Raw genomic sequence first — 15,533 nt, 5'->3', positions numbered from 1 at the left:
AGATCAGAGGCTGCAACTCCCATGTTGAGGAGGTCAACAAGGGGAAAGGTTTCACTTAAAACACAAACTCCAGCCTCCACAGGCAGGTCTGCATGCGAGTGGCTCCTCAGAGAAGATCAGGTTGCTCTTTTGGTGGGTCAGCATTAAGTAGAGCTGGGCAGCTCTCCTCCATACCTGCTTGTTGAAGTACAGGAAGCCTTTTGGGCAATTGACGTTGTGGAAGGGGGCAAAGGATTCGATGGGCCCGTCGACTGTCATGGGGTGCAGACGCAGCGCCCCTCGCGAGGTCATAAACAGCCAGTGCGGGGAAGGTCCGCAGATGAACACCTAGGATTGAGACAGAGGGCACGTTAACCAAGCATTGACTCCGACGGCAGCGCTACAAAACCTCCATCGTGCAACTGTGTGGCGGGGTCTTGGAAGCACACGGGGATGAGCGGAACTTCACAGAGATTTGCTGCTGCTTCCTTGGTCAAAGTTTCAGAGTCCTGACACCTGCAATCAGTAAGATAATAAGCGCAGGAGGCAGAGGGCTGATCTTTTAGAGGTGTATAAAATCATGAGGAGAATAGGGGGTGACACGGAGGCGCAGCGGTAGAGTTGCTGTCTTACAGCGCCAGAGACCCAGGTTCGATCCTGACTACGGGTGCTGTCTGTACAAAGTTTGTACATTCTCTCTGTGACCGTGTGGCTTTTCTCTGGGTGCTCTGATTTACTCACACACTCCAAAGGCATACAGGTTTGTAGATTAATTGGCTTCGGTAAAATTGTAAATTGTCCCTAGTGTGTAGGACAGTGGTAGTGTACAAAGGGCCCGTTTCCTCGCTGTATATCGCTAATGACTCATTTCGTTTAAATTAGAGATACAGCAGGGAAACAGGCCCTTCGGCCCACCGAGTCTGCACCGACCAGCGATCCCCACACATTAACACTGTCCTACACACACACTTGGGACAATTTACACTTATACAAGCCAATTAACCTACAAACCTGTACGTCTTTAGAGTGTGGGAGGAAACCGAAGATCGCGGATAAAACACATGCAGGTCACGGGGAGAAAGTGCAAACTCCAATCAGACAGCACCCGTAGTTAGGATCGAACCCTGATCTCCCTCGTTGCCAAGAGCTGTAAGGCAGCAACTCTATCACGGCGCCACCGTGCTGCCTCTTCTCAATCGTGGACTGTAAGGGACATGCACAATAGGTTAGTGCTGAGGCACAAGATAGGCCATGATCGTATTTAAAGGGGGAGCAACTGAAAGTGGGCCGAATGGCCTTGTCCTGCTCCTCTTCGTAATGTTCTTTCCCAAACATTGTAGCAGGATCTTTGGGACTTTCTATCCAACTGAACACACATTATTAAACTTATCATAAAAAAAGTGGCAAGATTCTCAAAATTCAGATCAAGAAAGATGCCGTGTGCCTCGTGCGGCCACATGGCTATCCAAAGCACATCACGGTACGGTTTCAACATAGCACGGTTTCATAGCAACTGCAGCATTGGGCAAACAAACCTACATCACAGGGAGGAAAGCATTACAGATGATAAGATGAAACTTTCGGTGCAGTATCCAGAACAGGACTCCAGAGGCCAGGCAGACAGCTCCTCAAGCACCCTGTTTCTCAGATAACATAGGATTTATCCACTCTTATTCTGGTATTAGGCTTCTGGTTAAAATATCTGTAGGATGGATACATTAAAAGTAAGGGTGTACTGATTGCAACATCTCTTACCCCCGAGTATCCAGATATATCTTCAAAGTAGCGGAAGCGAGCAACCCGTGCTTTTGCAACGATCACTTCCTCGCCCGTGGCCGACTCAACCTTCTTCTCCTTCTTGGACTGTTTGAGCTTCTTCTCTCTGAAGTTTATGCTATGTGGCACCTGGGGAAGAAATCAAGTTGTCGCTCGTCACTGGCCAAATAATGCCCCTCGGGACAAGGGCAACCTTATGGGTCCAGCAGTAAAGATAGCTGACCAAAACCAAATTACGATTTCAAAGCCTGCAGGGGAGGAAGTTGCAAGCACGAAAATTAAATTTGGAACAGGTATCTGGGAAAGCAAAGCGAAAGGGATAAAAAAGACTCAAATAGGTACTCTACTACCAAGGATTCATGTACAAGAAAAGACAATGTACTTATGTGGCGCCTCTCTATCCAAAAATGCTTCAAAATTAGTTGAATACTACATAAAGTGTGGAAACATCAAACATAGCATAGTGCAACAGAGGAACAGTGAGAAAGAACTGCAGATGCTGGATAAAATCGAAGGTAGACACAAAATGCTGGAGTAACTCAGCGGGTGAGGCAGCATCTATGGCGAGAAGGAATGGGTGACGTTTCGACCCGAAACGTCACCCATTCCTTCTCTCCATAGATGCTGCCTCACCCGCTGAGTTACTCCAGCATTTTGTGTCTACCAGAGGAACAGGGTCTTTGGCTCACAATGTCAAAAACCAGAGGGTCATAGTTTTAAGGTGAGAAGGCAAAGTCTACAGGACATATGGGACAAGTTTCTTTGTTTACACAGAGGGTGGTGGGTGCCTGGAACGTGCTTGCCAGGGGTGGTGGTGGAGGCAGATACGACAATGCCATGTAAGAGGCTTTTAGATAGTCACATGGATATGCAGGAATGGATTGATATGGATCACGTGTAAGGTGAGCATAGTTTAACTTAGCATCGTGTTCGGGATGGAAATTGTAGGTCGAGGAACCTGTTCTTCTGCTGTACTGTTCTATGTTAAATCTTGAGACCGGTTTTAAATAATAAAACAAGTACGTAAGTAACATTGAAAATTTGGGCCACCAGTGTTGAGTGCGAAACGCCTTTGCAGGAATGGTGCTACATACCTTTTTAAAACGAACTTTCAGGTTGTTCTGACTTTGTTGTGCATCGTAGGAAAAGGCCTCGTAGATCAAAAGCTCCTGCTCCACGTGAACCTGCAGCCGACAAGTTGCAAAGGTTATTGTGTAGGGAGGGGGGAAACTGCAGATACTAGTTTAAACCAAACAGACAAAAATCTGGAGTAGCTCAGCAAGTCAGGCAGCATCTCTGGAAAAAAGGAATAGGTGACGTTTTGGGTCGAGAAGGGTCTGTAAAAGGGTCTCGACCCGAAACGTCACCTATTCCTTTTCTCCAGAAATGCTGTCTGACCTGCTAGATTACCTCAGCTTTTTGCATCTTGCAAAGGTTATTTAACTGTTCCTTGAGCTGCTTTATCAGGGAGTCAGTGCTAATCTCATCTTGGAAATACCACTGCATTTGTTAGACTGTCACCTCCCCTTATTCTGCAACGTAGCTGCTCTTTTCTCAAATTGCAGATGAACTAAACCAGGTTAAAGAATCAAAAGGAATGGTTAAATGGCAGAAACAGCAGAGTTTTAGCAAAATGGCGAACAATAAGGCTAGAGCATTGGTGAAGAGGAAATGCTGTGAATTACAATCAAAAATCTGCTGGAAATCTGAAATAAACACATGCTTGAAACATCAGGTGAGGTATGGGAATTACCTGTAGTAATGAAAGAGCTCACTAAATCTGCTTTTGGCTTCTTCGACATAGAGACGCCAATGCCTTCTTCCCATTACCCCTGACGCCTGTACTCAAGAAGAATTTATCTCTGCATTAAACATATCCATTGATAGCCTTCTGTGGCAATAAATTCCAGTTTCATCACCCTCTGACTGAAGAAATTCTTCCTCCTTCCTCAAGGAACGTCCTTTAATTCTGAGGCTATAACCTCTAGTCCTAGACTCTCCCACGAGTGGAAATATCCTCTCCACATCCACGCTTGGATAAAGCCTTTCACTATTCTGTATATTTCAATGAGGTCCCCACTGATCTTTCTAAACTCCAGTAAGTAGAGGCCCAGTGCCGTCTAAAGCTCATCGTATATTAACCCACTAATTCCTGGGATCATTCTCATAGACCTCCTCTGGGCCAGCACATCCTTCAATTAGTCCAGCCCCAAAATATCACCTATTCACTACCATATTCTTGCCATAGAGGTACAGAGAAGGTTCACCAGACTGATTCCATATGTCAGGACATCCATATGAAGAAAGACTGGATGGACTCGGCTTGTACTCGCTAGAATTTAGAAGATTGAGGGGGGATCTTATAGAAACTTACAAAATTCTTAAGGGGTTGGACAGGCTAGATGCAGGAAGATTATTCCCGATGTTGGGGAAGTCCAGAACTAGGGTCCACAGTTTAAGGATAAGAGGGAAGTCTTTTAGGACCGAGATGAGAAAATCATTTTTTACACAGAGTGGTGAATCTGTGGAATTCTCTGCCACAGAAGGTAGTTGAGGCCACAGTTCATTGGCTATATTTAAGAGGGAGTTAGATGTGGCCCTTGTGGCTAATGGAATCAGGTGGTATGGAGAGAAGGCAGGGATGGGATACTGAGTTGGATGATCAGCCATGATCATATCGAATGGCGGTGCAGGCTCGAAGGGCCAAATGGCCTACTCCTGCACCTATTTTCTATGTTTCTATGTTTCATCTCTCCAGAGATGCTGCCTGACCCACTGAGCACTGAGCATCTACATTTGTCAACCAGCATCTGCAGTTCCTTATATCTGAATTAGTGCTTTACCTGAAAACGCTGTTTGCATCCCTGGGAGGCAAATGGTGAAAGGACAGCAAAGCACATCTTCAGCTTCAACATTCACTCATTGGCTCTCATCTTTGCAGAGATATTCCCTTTGTTGTAGATAAAGTCATATAGCATGGACTACCGCCACTCACCCTCTCTACAATCCAAAACTAACTTGTTCTCCTCTTTCCTTATTTCTGAAGAAAGGTCGTGGATGGGAATCTTGAACTGTTTTTCCTTCCGCAGATGCTGCTGACTTCTGAGACAGATTTAAATGGGATCTGAGGATTTTTTTCTTCTCATAAGTGGCAGAGGTAGGTATAACATTTAAACCAACACATGCCAAGAGTTTCCAGCATGTTCTGTTTTTATTTCAGATTTCCAGCATCTGCAGATTCCTTGATATTCATAGTGGATGAAGCAGTGAATTACGAGGCAGGCACGCGAGGAGACGTACGTTCATAGCACCAGCACTTACCAGGAGGAAAGGCCTCGTCTGTCTATTGCCGAGCCCCACCAACAGGACTTCTCTCACAGCGGGCATCTCTGTCAGCCGGGCAAATTCCTCCTTCTTTATCTCCCCCTGGGTGACGTGCTGCCCAGACGAGCTGTCCACCAGCACACGCTGACCCACTGGGAAGTTCTTCACCAGGAAAACCAGGCGCCAGTCGGGCAGCTGGTAGATCTACACAGAAGCACAGGAAGAGTTAGCTCAACACTGACGTTCCTGACAGCGCCATCCAGCTATCGGGGCGTCATTTACTCCGAGCTGACAGGACATCAGACTCTGGTAAGACCAGAGGGGGGGGGTCTGTGCATTTATGTAAACAAAGCATGGTGCACGGACTCCACCATCATCGAGAGTCGCTGCTCAGCTAACCTTGAATTCCTCTTGGTTAGATGCAGACCGTTCTATCTGCCCAGAGAGTTCACCTCCACTGTTGTGACTGCAGCCTATATCCCTCCTGATGCTAATGCCAAGCTTGCAATGAAAGAGCTGCATACTGCCATTAGCAAACAACAGACGCACAACCCTGAGGCAGCCTTCATTGTTGCGGGTGACTTCAACCACTCCAACCTGAAGACTGTACTCCCCAAATTCCACCAACATGTATCCTTCCCCACTAGAGTAGACAAGACACTGGACAAAGTCTACACCAAGGTTACACAGAAAAGCTGGAGAAACTCAGCGGGTGCAGCAGCATCTATGGAGCGAAGGAAATAGGCAACGTTTCGGGCCGAAACCCTTCGGCCCGAAACGTTGCCTAGACCTCCAGCATCGATTCTCCAGCATCTGCAGTTCCCTCTTAAACAAAGTCTACACCAATATGGCTGAAGCTTACAAAGCCATCCCCCTCCCCCACCTTGGTCAGTCTGATCACGTCTCATTGTTCCTGCTCCCTAAGTACTCCCCACTCATCAGACGGGTTAAACCAACTGTAAGGACAGTTAAAGTCTGGTCAGAGGAAGCGGACTTCACACTTCAGCAGTGTTTTGGAAACACTGACTGGAAGGCGTTTGCAGCCCAGGCCACCCTTGACTCTCACACGGACATTGATTCCTATACATCCTCTGTTCTGGACTTTATAAACTCCACCATCAATAGTGTCACCTCCCTCAAACAGGTGACCATATACCCGAATCAGAAGCCATGGATGAACAGCGAGGTCAGGCTACTGCTGAAAGCACGGGACACCGCTTTCAGGGCAGGCGATGCTCGAGCCTACAGTTCATCCAGGGCTAACCTGAAGAGGGGCATCAGGAAGGCCAAGCACTGCCATAAGCTCAGGATTGAGGAGCACTTCAACAACAACTCCGACCCCCGACGCATGTGGCAAGGCATCCAGGCCATCACGGACTACAGACCCTCCAACATCACCCCCACATCCAGCGACGCCTCCTTCCTTGAGGAGCTTAATCACTTCTATGGCCGCTTCGACAGGGACAATCTAGAGACAGCCATCAAGGCTGTGCTACCTGCCGATCACCAACCCCTCACACTCACCCCCTACGACGTGTACGTGGCACTGAGTAGGACTAATGCACGTAAGGCTGCTGGCCCTGACGGCATCCCCGGGCGCGTGCTCAGTGCCTGTGCTGCGCAGCTGACAGACGTCTGGACTGACATCTTCAACCTGTCACTTGCCCAAGCAGTTGTCCCCACGTGCCTTAAAGCCACCTCCATCGTGCCAGTGCCAAAACACTCCACTGCGGCAAGCCTCAACGACTTCCGCCCAGTTGCACTTACCCCCCAATCATCACCAAGTGCTTCGAGAGGCTGGTCCTGGCACACCTCAAAAGCTGCCTACCCCCCACACTGGATCCCTATCAGTTTGCCTACCGCAAGAACAGGAGTACGGAGGATGCCATCTCAACGGCACTTCACTCCGCCCTCTCCCACCTTGACAACAGAGACACTTATGTAAGAATGCTGTTCATCGATTACAGCTCAGCATTCAACACCATTATTCCATCAAAACTGATCACCAAACTCGGTAACCTGGGCATCGACCCCTCCCTCTGCAACTGGATACTGGACTTTCTAACCAACAGACCCCAGTCTGTGAGGTTAGACAAACACACCTCTTCAACCCTCACCCTGAACACCGGCGTTCCTCAGGGCTGTGTGCTGAGCCCCCTCCTCTACTCCCTCTTCACCTATGACTGCACACCTGTACATGGTACTAACACCATCATCAAGTATGCAGATGATACAACGGTGATTGGCCTCATCAGCAACAACGATGAGCTGGCCTACAGGGAGGAGGTCCAGCACTTAGCAGCATGGTGCGCTGACAACAACCTGGCCCTTAACTCCAAGAAGACCAAGGAGCTCATTGTAGACTTCAGGAAGTCCAGAGGCGGCACGCACACCCCCATCCACATTAACGGGACGGAGGTGGAACGTGTTTCTAGCTTCAGGTTCCTGGGAGTCAACATCTCCGATGACCTCTCTTGGACCCACAATACCTCTACTCTGATCAAGAAGGCTCATCAGCGTCTCTTCTTCCTGAGGAGACTGAAGAAGGTCCATCTGTCTCCTCAGATCCTGGTGAACTTCTACCGCTGCACCATCGAGAGCATCCTTACCAACTGCATCACAGTATGGTATGGCAACTGCTCTGTCTCCGACCGGAAGGCATTGCAGAGGGTGGTGAAAATTGCCCAACGCATCACCGGTTCCACGCTCCCCTCCATTGAGTCTGTCCAAAGCAAGCGCTGTCTGCGGAGGGCGCTCAGCATCGCCAAGGACTGCTCTCACCCCAACCATGGACTGTTTACCCTCCTACCATCCGGGAGGCGCTACAGGTCTCTCCGTTGCCGAACCAGCAGGTCGAGGAACAGCTTCTTTCCGGCGGCTGTCACTCTACTCAACAACGTGCCTCGGTGACTGCCAATCACCGCCCCCCCCCCCCCCCCCCCCCCCCCACCCCTCCCCCCCCCCCCCCCCCCCCCCCCCCCCCCTCCCCCCCCCACCCCCCACCCCCCACCCCCCCCCCCCCCCCCGGACCCCCCCCCCCCCCCCCCGGACACTTATTATTTTTTTTATTCAAATCGTTTGCTATGTCGCTCTTCAAGGGAGATGCTAAATGCATTTCGTTGTCTCTGTACTGTACACTGACAATGACAATTAAAATTGAATCTGAAACTGAATCTGAGTTAAGTCATTGTCGCTGCTCCCCGAAAGCTCAGCGGTGGATGGTTGATGAGGAGCGGGCGGCACAGCGGCACAGTAAGGAGAACTGCGGCCCCACAGCACAGGCCACCCAGATTCAACCCTCAACCATGACTCGAATCATGACTGTTCTCCCTGAGGCATAGAACAGCACAGCTCAGGAACAGACTGTTCGGCCCATAATGTCTGTGCCGAACATGACGCCATGTTAATTTAATTGCAGTCGGTCCATTTTATCCTAAGCCTGTCCTATCCGTGTGCCTGTACAAAAGTTGGTTTAAATGTTATACCTGCCTCTACCACCTATGAGAAAAAATGCCCCTCAGATCCCACCTAAACCTTTCTCCTCTCACCCATCAGTCTGAAGAAGGGTCTCGACCCGAAACGTCACACATTCCTTCTCTCCAAAGATGCTGCCTGACCTGCTGAGTTACGCCAGCATTGTGTGTCTACCTTTGATTTTAACCAAGGCTCTCTAGCTTTAGACACTCCTATGCAGAGAAATAGGTTGGGACTGTCTGTCCTGTCTTGACCTCTCATGGTTTTAGAACCTACTTCAAGTTCACCCCGTAGCTTTGCTCTACATCACCAGCCTTTCCCAACTTAATCCCTCCAAACATAGAACAGAACGGCATCGGAACAGGCCATTCAGTCCATAATGTCACACGCTGAACATGATGCCAAAACCAAAACTAATCTGCCTGTGTTTAATCCATATCCACGTCCCTACCAAAAACTCTCTTAAATGCCTGGTGGATTTTATTTGGGTGCTGTCTGGTAACCTCCTGCAGGCTGGCAGGTTAATTGTCTGCTGTAATTTTTCCCAGTGAGTAGGTAAGGTGATAGATTGTGGGGAGCTGATGGAGATTTGAGTTAGAGTTAGTGTGGAAACAGGTGCTTGATGGTCAGCATAAACATGATGAGCTGAAATGCCTGCCTCTCTCCAGGATATTCATGTCATCCTGCTCATCCACTCATCCCAAGCGATCTCACCACAGAAGTCCCACTGCCTCAGCTGATTATTGCTCCTCCTGAACCTGCTCCTCTTGTCCATCTTTGGCTGCTCTGTTCCACGAGAGGGGAGCGTTGTCTCCTCACAGAACCACCGTCATTCACCTGGTACAATCAGGTATGAATGGATAGAGATTGCCACGGGCAGGGCCGTTTCCCCTTTAGAATAGGTCACTGAGGGGAGGGTGTATCTCCTGATACCTGCCGCTGTGAGAGCCCCTTACTTGCTGGGACTTAATGAAAAAAAGACAGAGGTGATTTTGTTTGGCCCCAATGGCTGCCGTGAACCTCCCTTTGTTGACTTGGGTCCACTGGCATTGTCCGTAAAGCCAACAGTTTTAAACCTGGGTTTTAGGATGGACGGTGATTTTAAACTAGATAAACAAATAGGCGCGGTGGTTAAGTCCAGCTTCTTTCACCTAAGGAAGCTGGCAAAGGTGAAGCCCATTCTCGAGCGGCAGCATTTTGAAACAGTAATCCATGCCTTTATTACATCTAGGCTGGATTACTGTAATGCGCTCTACTCTGGAGTTGCACGAGCTTCATTGGCTCGTCTCCAGCTGGTTCAAAATGCTGCCGCTCGCCTCTTAACCGGAATTCGAAAGAGGGAGCACATTACTCCCTTCACTGGCTCCCAGTGCACTTTCGAGTTCATTTTAAAATTATTTTATTTGTTTTTAAATCGTTGAATGGGCTTGCCCCGCCTTACCTCTCTGAGCTGCTCCACCTATATGCTCCTGCCCGGTGCCTCAGGTCAGCTGATCAGCTGCTCCTTGAGGTACCAAGGTCTAAGCGGAAGCTCAGAGGGGATAGAGCCTTTTCTGTTGCTGCTCCGGCACTCTGGAACACCTTGCCGTTGCACATCAGACAGGCCCCCTCACTGTCCATCTTCAAATCCACCCTAAAAACTCATTTTTATTCTCTGGCTTTCGACACTGGCTGAGACATTGCTCCTGTTTTTAGTGCTTTTAATGTCTTTTAATTTTTACTGTTTGATATTCCTTTGTTTTACGGTTTTTAATGGTTTGTAATAACTTCTTGTCCATGAGTTCTCATGTACAGCACTTTGTGGCAACTGCAGTTGTTTAAAGTGCTTTATAAATAAAGTTATTATTATTATTATTATTACTATTGCTAGGCTGTTGCAAACCCACAGCAGCAACAGGCATCCAGTGATCAATGGTCAGAGGATGAAGTGGGTGAATAATGCAGGGTCATAACTCTGGATTCAAAGATCCACACCACCCTGGCCACGCTCTCATCTCAACACTACCACTGGGAAAGTGGTGAAGGAACAGAGAACCATGGCTGCCAGGCTCAAGAGCAGCTTCATCAAGCTCTTGAACGCAACACAGCATTAACTACTACATCAGCATTAGGATCTTCTGTGGACTCCAGCCCTTATGGATGCACTACAGACTTTGGTTTAGCATTATTGCAAACTAGTATTAGTGCTATTACATCATAAATTATTGTATATTTGTTTGCATGTTATTATGTTAATGGAAAGCATTTTATCAGAATGCACCACAGCATTGTTTGAGAACAGCTCCAAGAAATTGCAGAGTTGTGGATGCAGCCCAGAGCATCGTGCAAACCAACCTCCCTTCCATTGACTCCATCTACACTTCACGCTGCTACCAGCATAATCAATAATAACTAGTGTCACCCCGGTCACTCCCTCTTCTCCCCTCTCCCATTCGGTAAGAGGAACAGAAGTTTCAAAACGGACACCTCCAGATTTTGGGACAGTGCCTGTCCTATCACCAGTTGGAGAGCGGTCCTGATGTCTCATCTTCCTCACTGGAAACTTTAATCCGACATTTTGAGTTTATCGTGCACCAAATGTTATTCCCTTTATCCGATATCCGTTCACTGTGAAGGGCTTGATTGTAACCATGCATTGTCTTTCCGTTGACTGGATAGCATGCAACAAAAAACTTTTCACTGTACCTTGGTACACGTGACAGTAATAAACTAAACCAATGGGCCTGCTAAGATGCAGCAAGCAGGAATTTCCATTGTTTTGTTGTGGGTGCATATGACAATTAAACACCCGTGACAACGTTAAAAAACATGGGGGGGAGTTCAGCTAGCACAGCCTCTGACTACCAGCTAGTTTAATTTAGAGATACAGCGCGGAAACAGGCCCTTCGGCCCACCGAGTCCACGCCGACCAGCAATCCCCGCACACTTGCACTATCCTACACACAAGGAACAATTTACACTTATACCAAGCCAGTTAACCTACAAACCTGTACGTCTTTGGAATGTGGGAGGAAACCGAAGATCTTGGAGAAAACCCGTGCGCTGACGGGGAGAACGTACAAACTCTGTACAGACAGCGCCCGTAGTCGGGATGGAACCCGGGTCTTTGGCGCTGTAAGGCAGCAACTCTACCGCTGCTCCATCGTGCCGCCAAGTACGGGTGGGAGATTCATCAGGGTGGCTCTTACTGCTTGGGCCCAAGGTTTCTCCCTGCCCCTTCTCCCCCCCAGCAAGCCAGCACAGGTGCCATTCTCACCTCCATCACGCCGTTCTCCCTCACCAGCATGCACCAGTTTGTGGGGTCTATTTTGAATTGCGACGGCTCTTTGTCCGCCATGGGCACGGAGGTGCGGCTGGGCTCCTCCTTCGGAGGGTTGAAGATTGCTGACCCCGACTCTCCGTACAGCATCTCCTCCTCATCGTCCACGGTGGTGCTGTGGACGGGAAGTGAAAACAACACACGTGAAGCACCGAGAATCCTTGACTGCCACGGCCCAGGAAATTAATCAGCAAAGCGTTAACTCAGACGCATCTAGCCTCCTCTCAGTAGCCAAGTTCAGACCTTAGAAACATAGAAACATAGAAATTAGGTGCAGGAGTAGGCCATTCGGCCCTTCGAGCCTGCACCGCCATTCAATATGATCAGGGCTGATCATCCAACTCAGTATCCCGTACCTGCCTTCTCTCCATACCCTCTGATCCCCTTAGCCACATCTAACTCCCTCTTAAATATAGCCAATGAACTGGCCTCAACTACCCTCTGCGGCAGAGAGTTCCAGAGATTCACCACTCTCTGTGTGAAAAAAAGTTCTTCTCATCTCGGTTTTAAAGGATTTCCCCCTTATCCTTAAGCTGTGACCCCTTGTCCTGGACTTCCCCAACATCGGGAACAATCTTCCTGCATCTAGCCTGTCCAACCCCTTAAGAATTTTGTAAGTTTCTATAAGATCCCCCCTCAATCTCCTAAATTCTAGAGAGTACGGAACTGGAACTGGAAAGAGTTGGAACTGAAGAGAGCGATTCTCTGCTCCCGATTATTTCGGGATTAAAACAGCAAAGCTAGTTGTCTACTGCATGACCTCAAGTCACAGAGCTGTGCAGCATAGAATCAGACCCTTCGGCCCACCATATGCATGCTGACCATCATGTCTATCTATACTAATCCCACTTGCCTGTATTAATCCCTCTATCCATGCCCACTGAATTCTCCAGATGCCTCCCAACTGCTGTTACTGTTCCTGCCTCCAGCACCTCCTCTGGCAGTTCATTCCAGATACCAATGACTCTTTGTGAAAATTTTCATTTCCGCTTAGATCTGCTTTAAACATTCTCCTGGGTCGACACAAAATGCTGGAGTAACTCAGCGGGACTGGAGTATCTCTGGAGAGAAGGGATGGGTGATGTTTTGGGTCGAGACCCTGCTTTTACGACCACACATTAAACATACCCGCAGGTATATGGGACTAGGGAGAATACGTGTTCGGCACGGACTAGAAGGGTCGAGATGGCCTGTTTCCGTGCTGTAATTGTTATATGGTTATTCTCCTGCTCACCTTAAACCCGTGCCCTCCAGTTTTAAATAGCCCTCCCATGGGAAACAGACTTTATTTATGCCTCTCACAATGTTATACATATCAAACACGCCACCTCTCAGCCTCCTGTGCTCCAGAGAAAAACAGGCCCAGTCTATTCCAGCCTGATAACTCTAGCCCTCCAATCCAGACTACATCCATGTGAAGATAGACACAAAAAGCTGGCGTAACTCAGTGGGACAGGCAGCATCTCTGGAGAGAAGGAATGGGTGACGTTTCGGGTCAAGACCCTTCTTCAGACCTTGGAACTGATGAGAGTGTTTTAACATATCCATGTGAATCTTTTCTGCACCCGCACTAGCTTAATCTCATCCATACTATGGCACGGTGATCAGAACTGCACACAATACTCCATGGACTGTCAGCCTGAAGAAGGGTCTCGACCCAAAACGTTCCCTATTCCTTCTATCTGAAGATGCTGCCTGAGTTACCACCGTTGAGTTACTCCAGCGTTTTGTGTCCATCACAATGCTCCAAATTCAGCCGAGCTAATGTCTATTCAATTCACGATGAATCATACAGGAAAATGGGCACAGCAGAGAAACTGGTGGGGAAGAGCCATTTTGCCACAACACTTATTTTTAATCTATGCCTCAAACTGCCATTTAGTCCCTGTCTGCACATTCTGCTCTGTTCCTTGGGAACATTCAAAAGCCAGGTGGATCCAGGGGCACTGAGCACAAAAGCAAAGATGATTCAATGACTGTTCCTGTACTTGAGACTGAACTTACCTGATATTGGTTATCATGGTTTCCAACTCTGACTGACTCCCTCTCATGTTGTCTTCCTTTGCGACGGAGGCTCGGCTCTCCGTGGTGAACATGCCACTGATGTCTCGATACGCACACAGGGCTATCACCTTCGACAACTGCAGAGGCCGTGTTTGAAAATGCAAGAACGTTAGTCTATTCCAGCACAGCATGGAATCAGAACAAGCATTATGTGCAACGCCCATGCTATCGTTTCAGTTCAACATGCAAGCAAGAACATATCAGAGCATAAATTGTGTATGTAATCAAAGAACCGTCAAGGCACAAAGGGAAGCCATTCGGCCCATCGAGCCGATGCCATTCCTCAGCCAAAAGGTGCCTTCAGTCCCATTCCCCAGCCTTTCCATGTGATGCAAACTCTTCCCCCTCAAGCACCTTTTTTTCCAGGGTGTCTGATTGAAACTCTCTACAACGTGGGAATTACCAGTAAAAGAAGCATTTTCCTCAACCTGTGTGCCACAGTTATACGGCACGGAAACAGGCCCGGTGGTCTACACCGTCCAAGATGCCCCATCTATACTAATCCCACCTGGTCACATTTCCCCCCTATCCCACTAAACCTTTCCTATCCATGCACCAGTCCAAATGTCTTTTAAATGTTGCTATGTACCTGCCTCAACTACCTCCTCTAGCAGCCCGTTCCATATACCCACTACCCTCAGTGAAAAAGTTGTCCCTCAGGTTCTTATAAATCTTTCTCCTCTCACCTTAAACCCATGTCCTCTGGCTCTTGATTCCCCTACCCTGGGTAAAAGACAGTGCATTCACCCTATCTATTCCCCTCATGATTTTATACACTTCTATAGATGGGAAGAGTTCTTTAGCCAGGAAGCCACGGTTCTCCTTTAAAATTAAGGTTCATAGAAGTAGAGCCACGCAGATAGAAAATTAACTGGTGCAACACGAACAATCTGATCCTGAATGTTGACAAAACAAAGACAGTCACACACCACTACACATTAATGACATCGATGTGGAGTTGGTCAGAAGCACTAAGTTCCTGGGGGTGCAGATCACGAACAGTCTGACCTGGTCACAAAACATCGCATCACTAGTTAAGAGAGCGCAGCAGCATTTGCACTTTCTGCGCCGGATGAGAAGAGCTCACCTCCCCCATCCCGTCCTCACCACATTCTACAGGGGCACCATAGAGAGCATTTTGACCAGCTGCATCTCTGTCTGGTTTGGGGACTGCAAAGCCTCCGACTGGAAGTCCGTGCAGAGTGTGGTGAGGACGGCTGAAAAAATCATCGGGACTTCTCTTCCTTCACTTCGGGACATTGCGTGCAAACGTTGCTTGTCCAAGGCCAACAGCATTATAAAAGACCCCACACATCTCCATCATGGACTGTTCACTCTGCTGCCCTCGGGCAAAAGGTATCGCAGTATAAGGAGCAGAACGGCCAGGTTTTGCAACAGCTTCTTCCCCTGAGCCATCAGACTTGAATTCCATATAATGTGCCGCCACTATTATCTATTTTATCCTTTTGTTATTTTATGTTGCACGGTGAGCCAGATGCAACGAAAGTTTGTTCAGACTTGCATTTGTTGGTGTATTTTTGAATTACAATAAAATCTTTGATTTATTGTTTGAACTTGCCAGCAGACTCATCCCTCA

The 15,533-nt window shown here is 48.2% G+C and overlaps 1 protein-coding gene across 1 annotated transcript in view; it reads right to left on the bottom strand.

Annotated features, from left to right (window-relative positions):
* cpsf1 (cleavage and polyadenylation specific factor 1) overlaps positions 1 to 15,533 on the bottom strand; it is an 86,980-nt gene that overhangs the window by 17,114 nt on the left and 54,333 nt on the right. Inside the window, exons 21-26 of the mRNA XM_055665526.1 lie at positions 13,877 to 14,013; positions 11,810 to 11,987; positions 5,077 to 5,283; positions 2,850 to 2,939; positions 1,735 to 1,884; positions 175 to 327 (exon numbers count right to left, since the gene is read on the bottom strand). Coding sequence (XP_055521501.1) covers positions 175 to 327; positions 1,735 to 1,884; positions 2,850 to 2,939; positions 5,077 to 5,283; positions 11,810 to 11,987; positions 13,877 to 14,013 — 915 coding nt within the window. The remainder of the gene's footprint in view (positions 1 to 174; positions 328 to 1,734; positions 1,885 to 2,849; positions 2,940 to 5,076; positions 5,284 to 11,809; positions 11,988 to 13,876; positions 14,014 to 15,533) is intronic.

The sequence above is a fragment of the Leucoraja erinacea genome, chromosome 2 (assembly GCF_028641065.1).
Source record: "Leucoraja erinacea ecotype New England chromosome 2, Leri_hhj_1, whole genome shotgun sequence".
NCBI lineage: Eukaryota > Metazoa > Chordata > Chondrichthyes > Rajiformes > Rajidae > Leucoraja > Leucoraja erinaceus.
The sequence above is the reverse complement of the archived record's forward strand: the minus strand, read 5'-3'. Positions and strand labels throughout refer to the sequence as shown.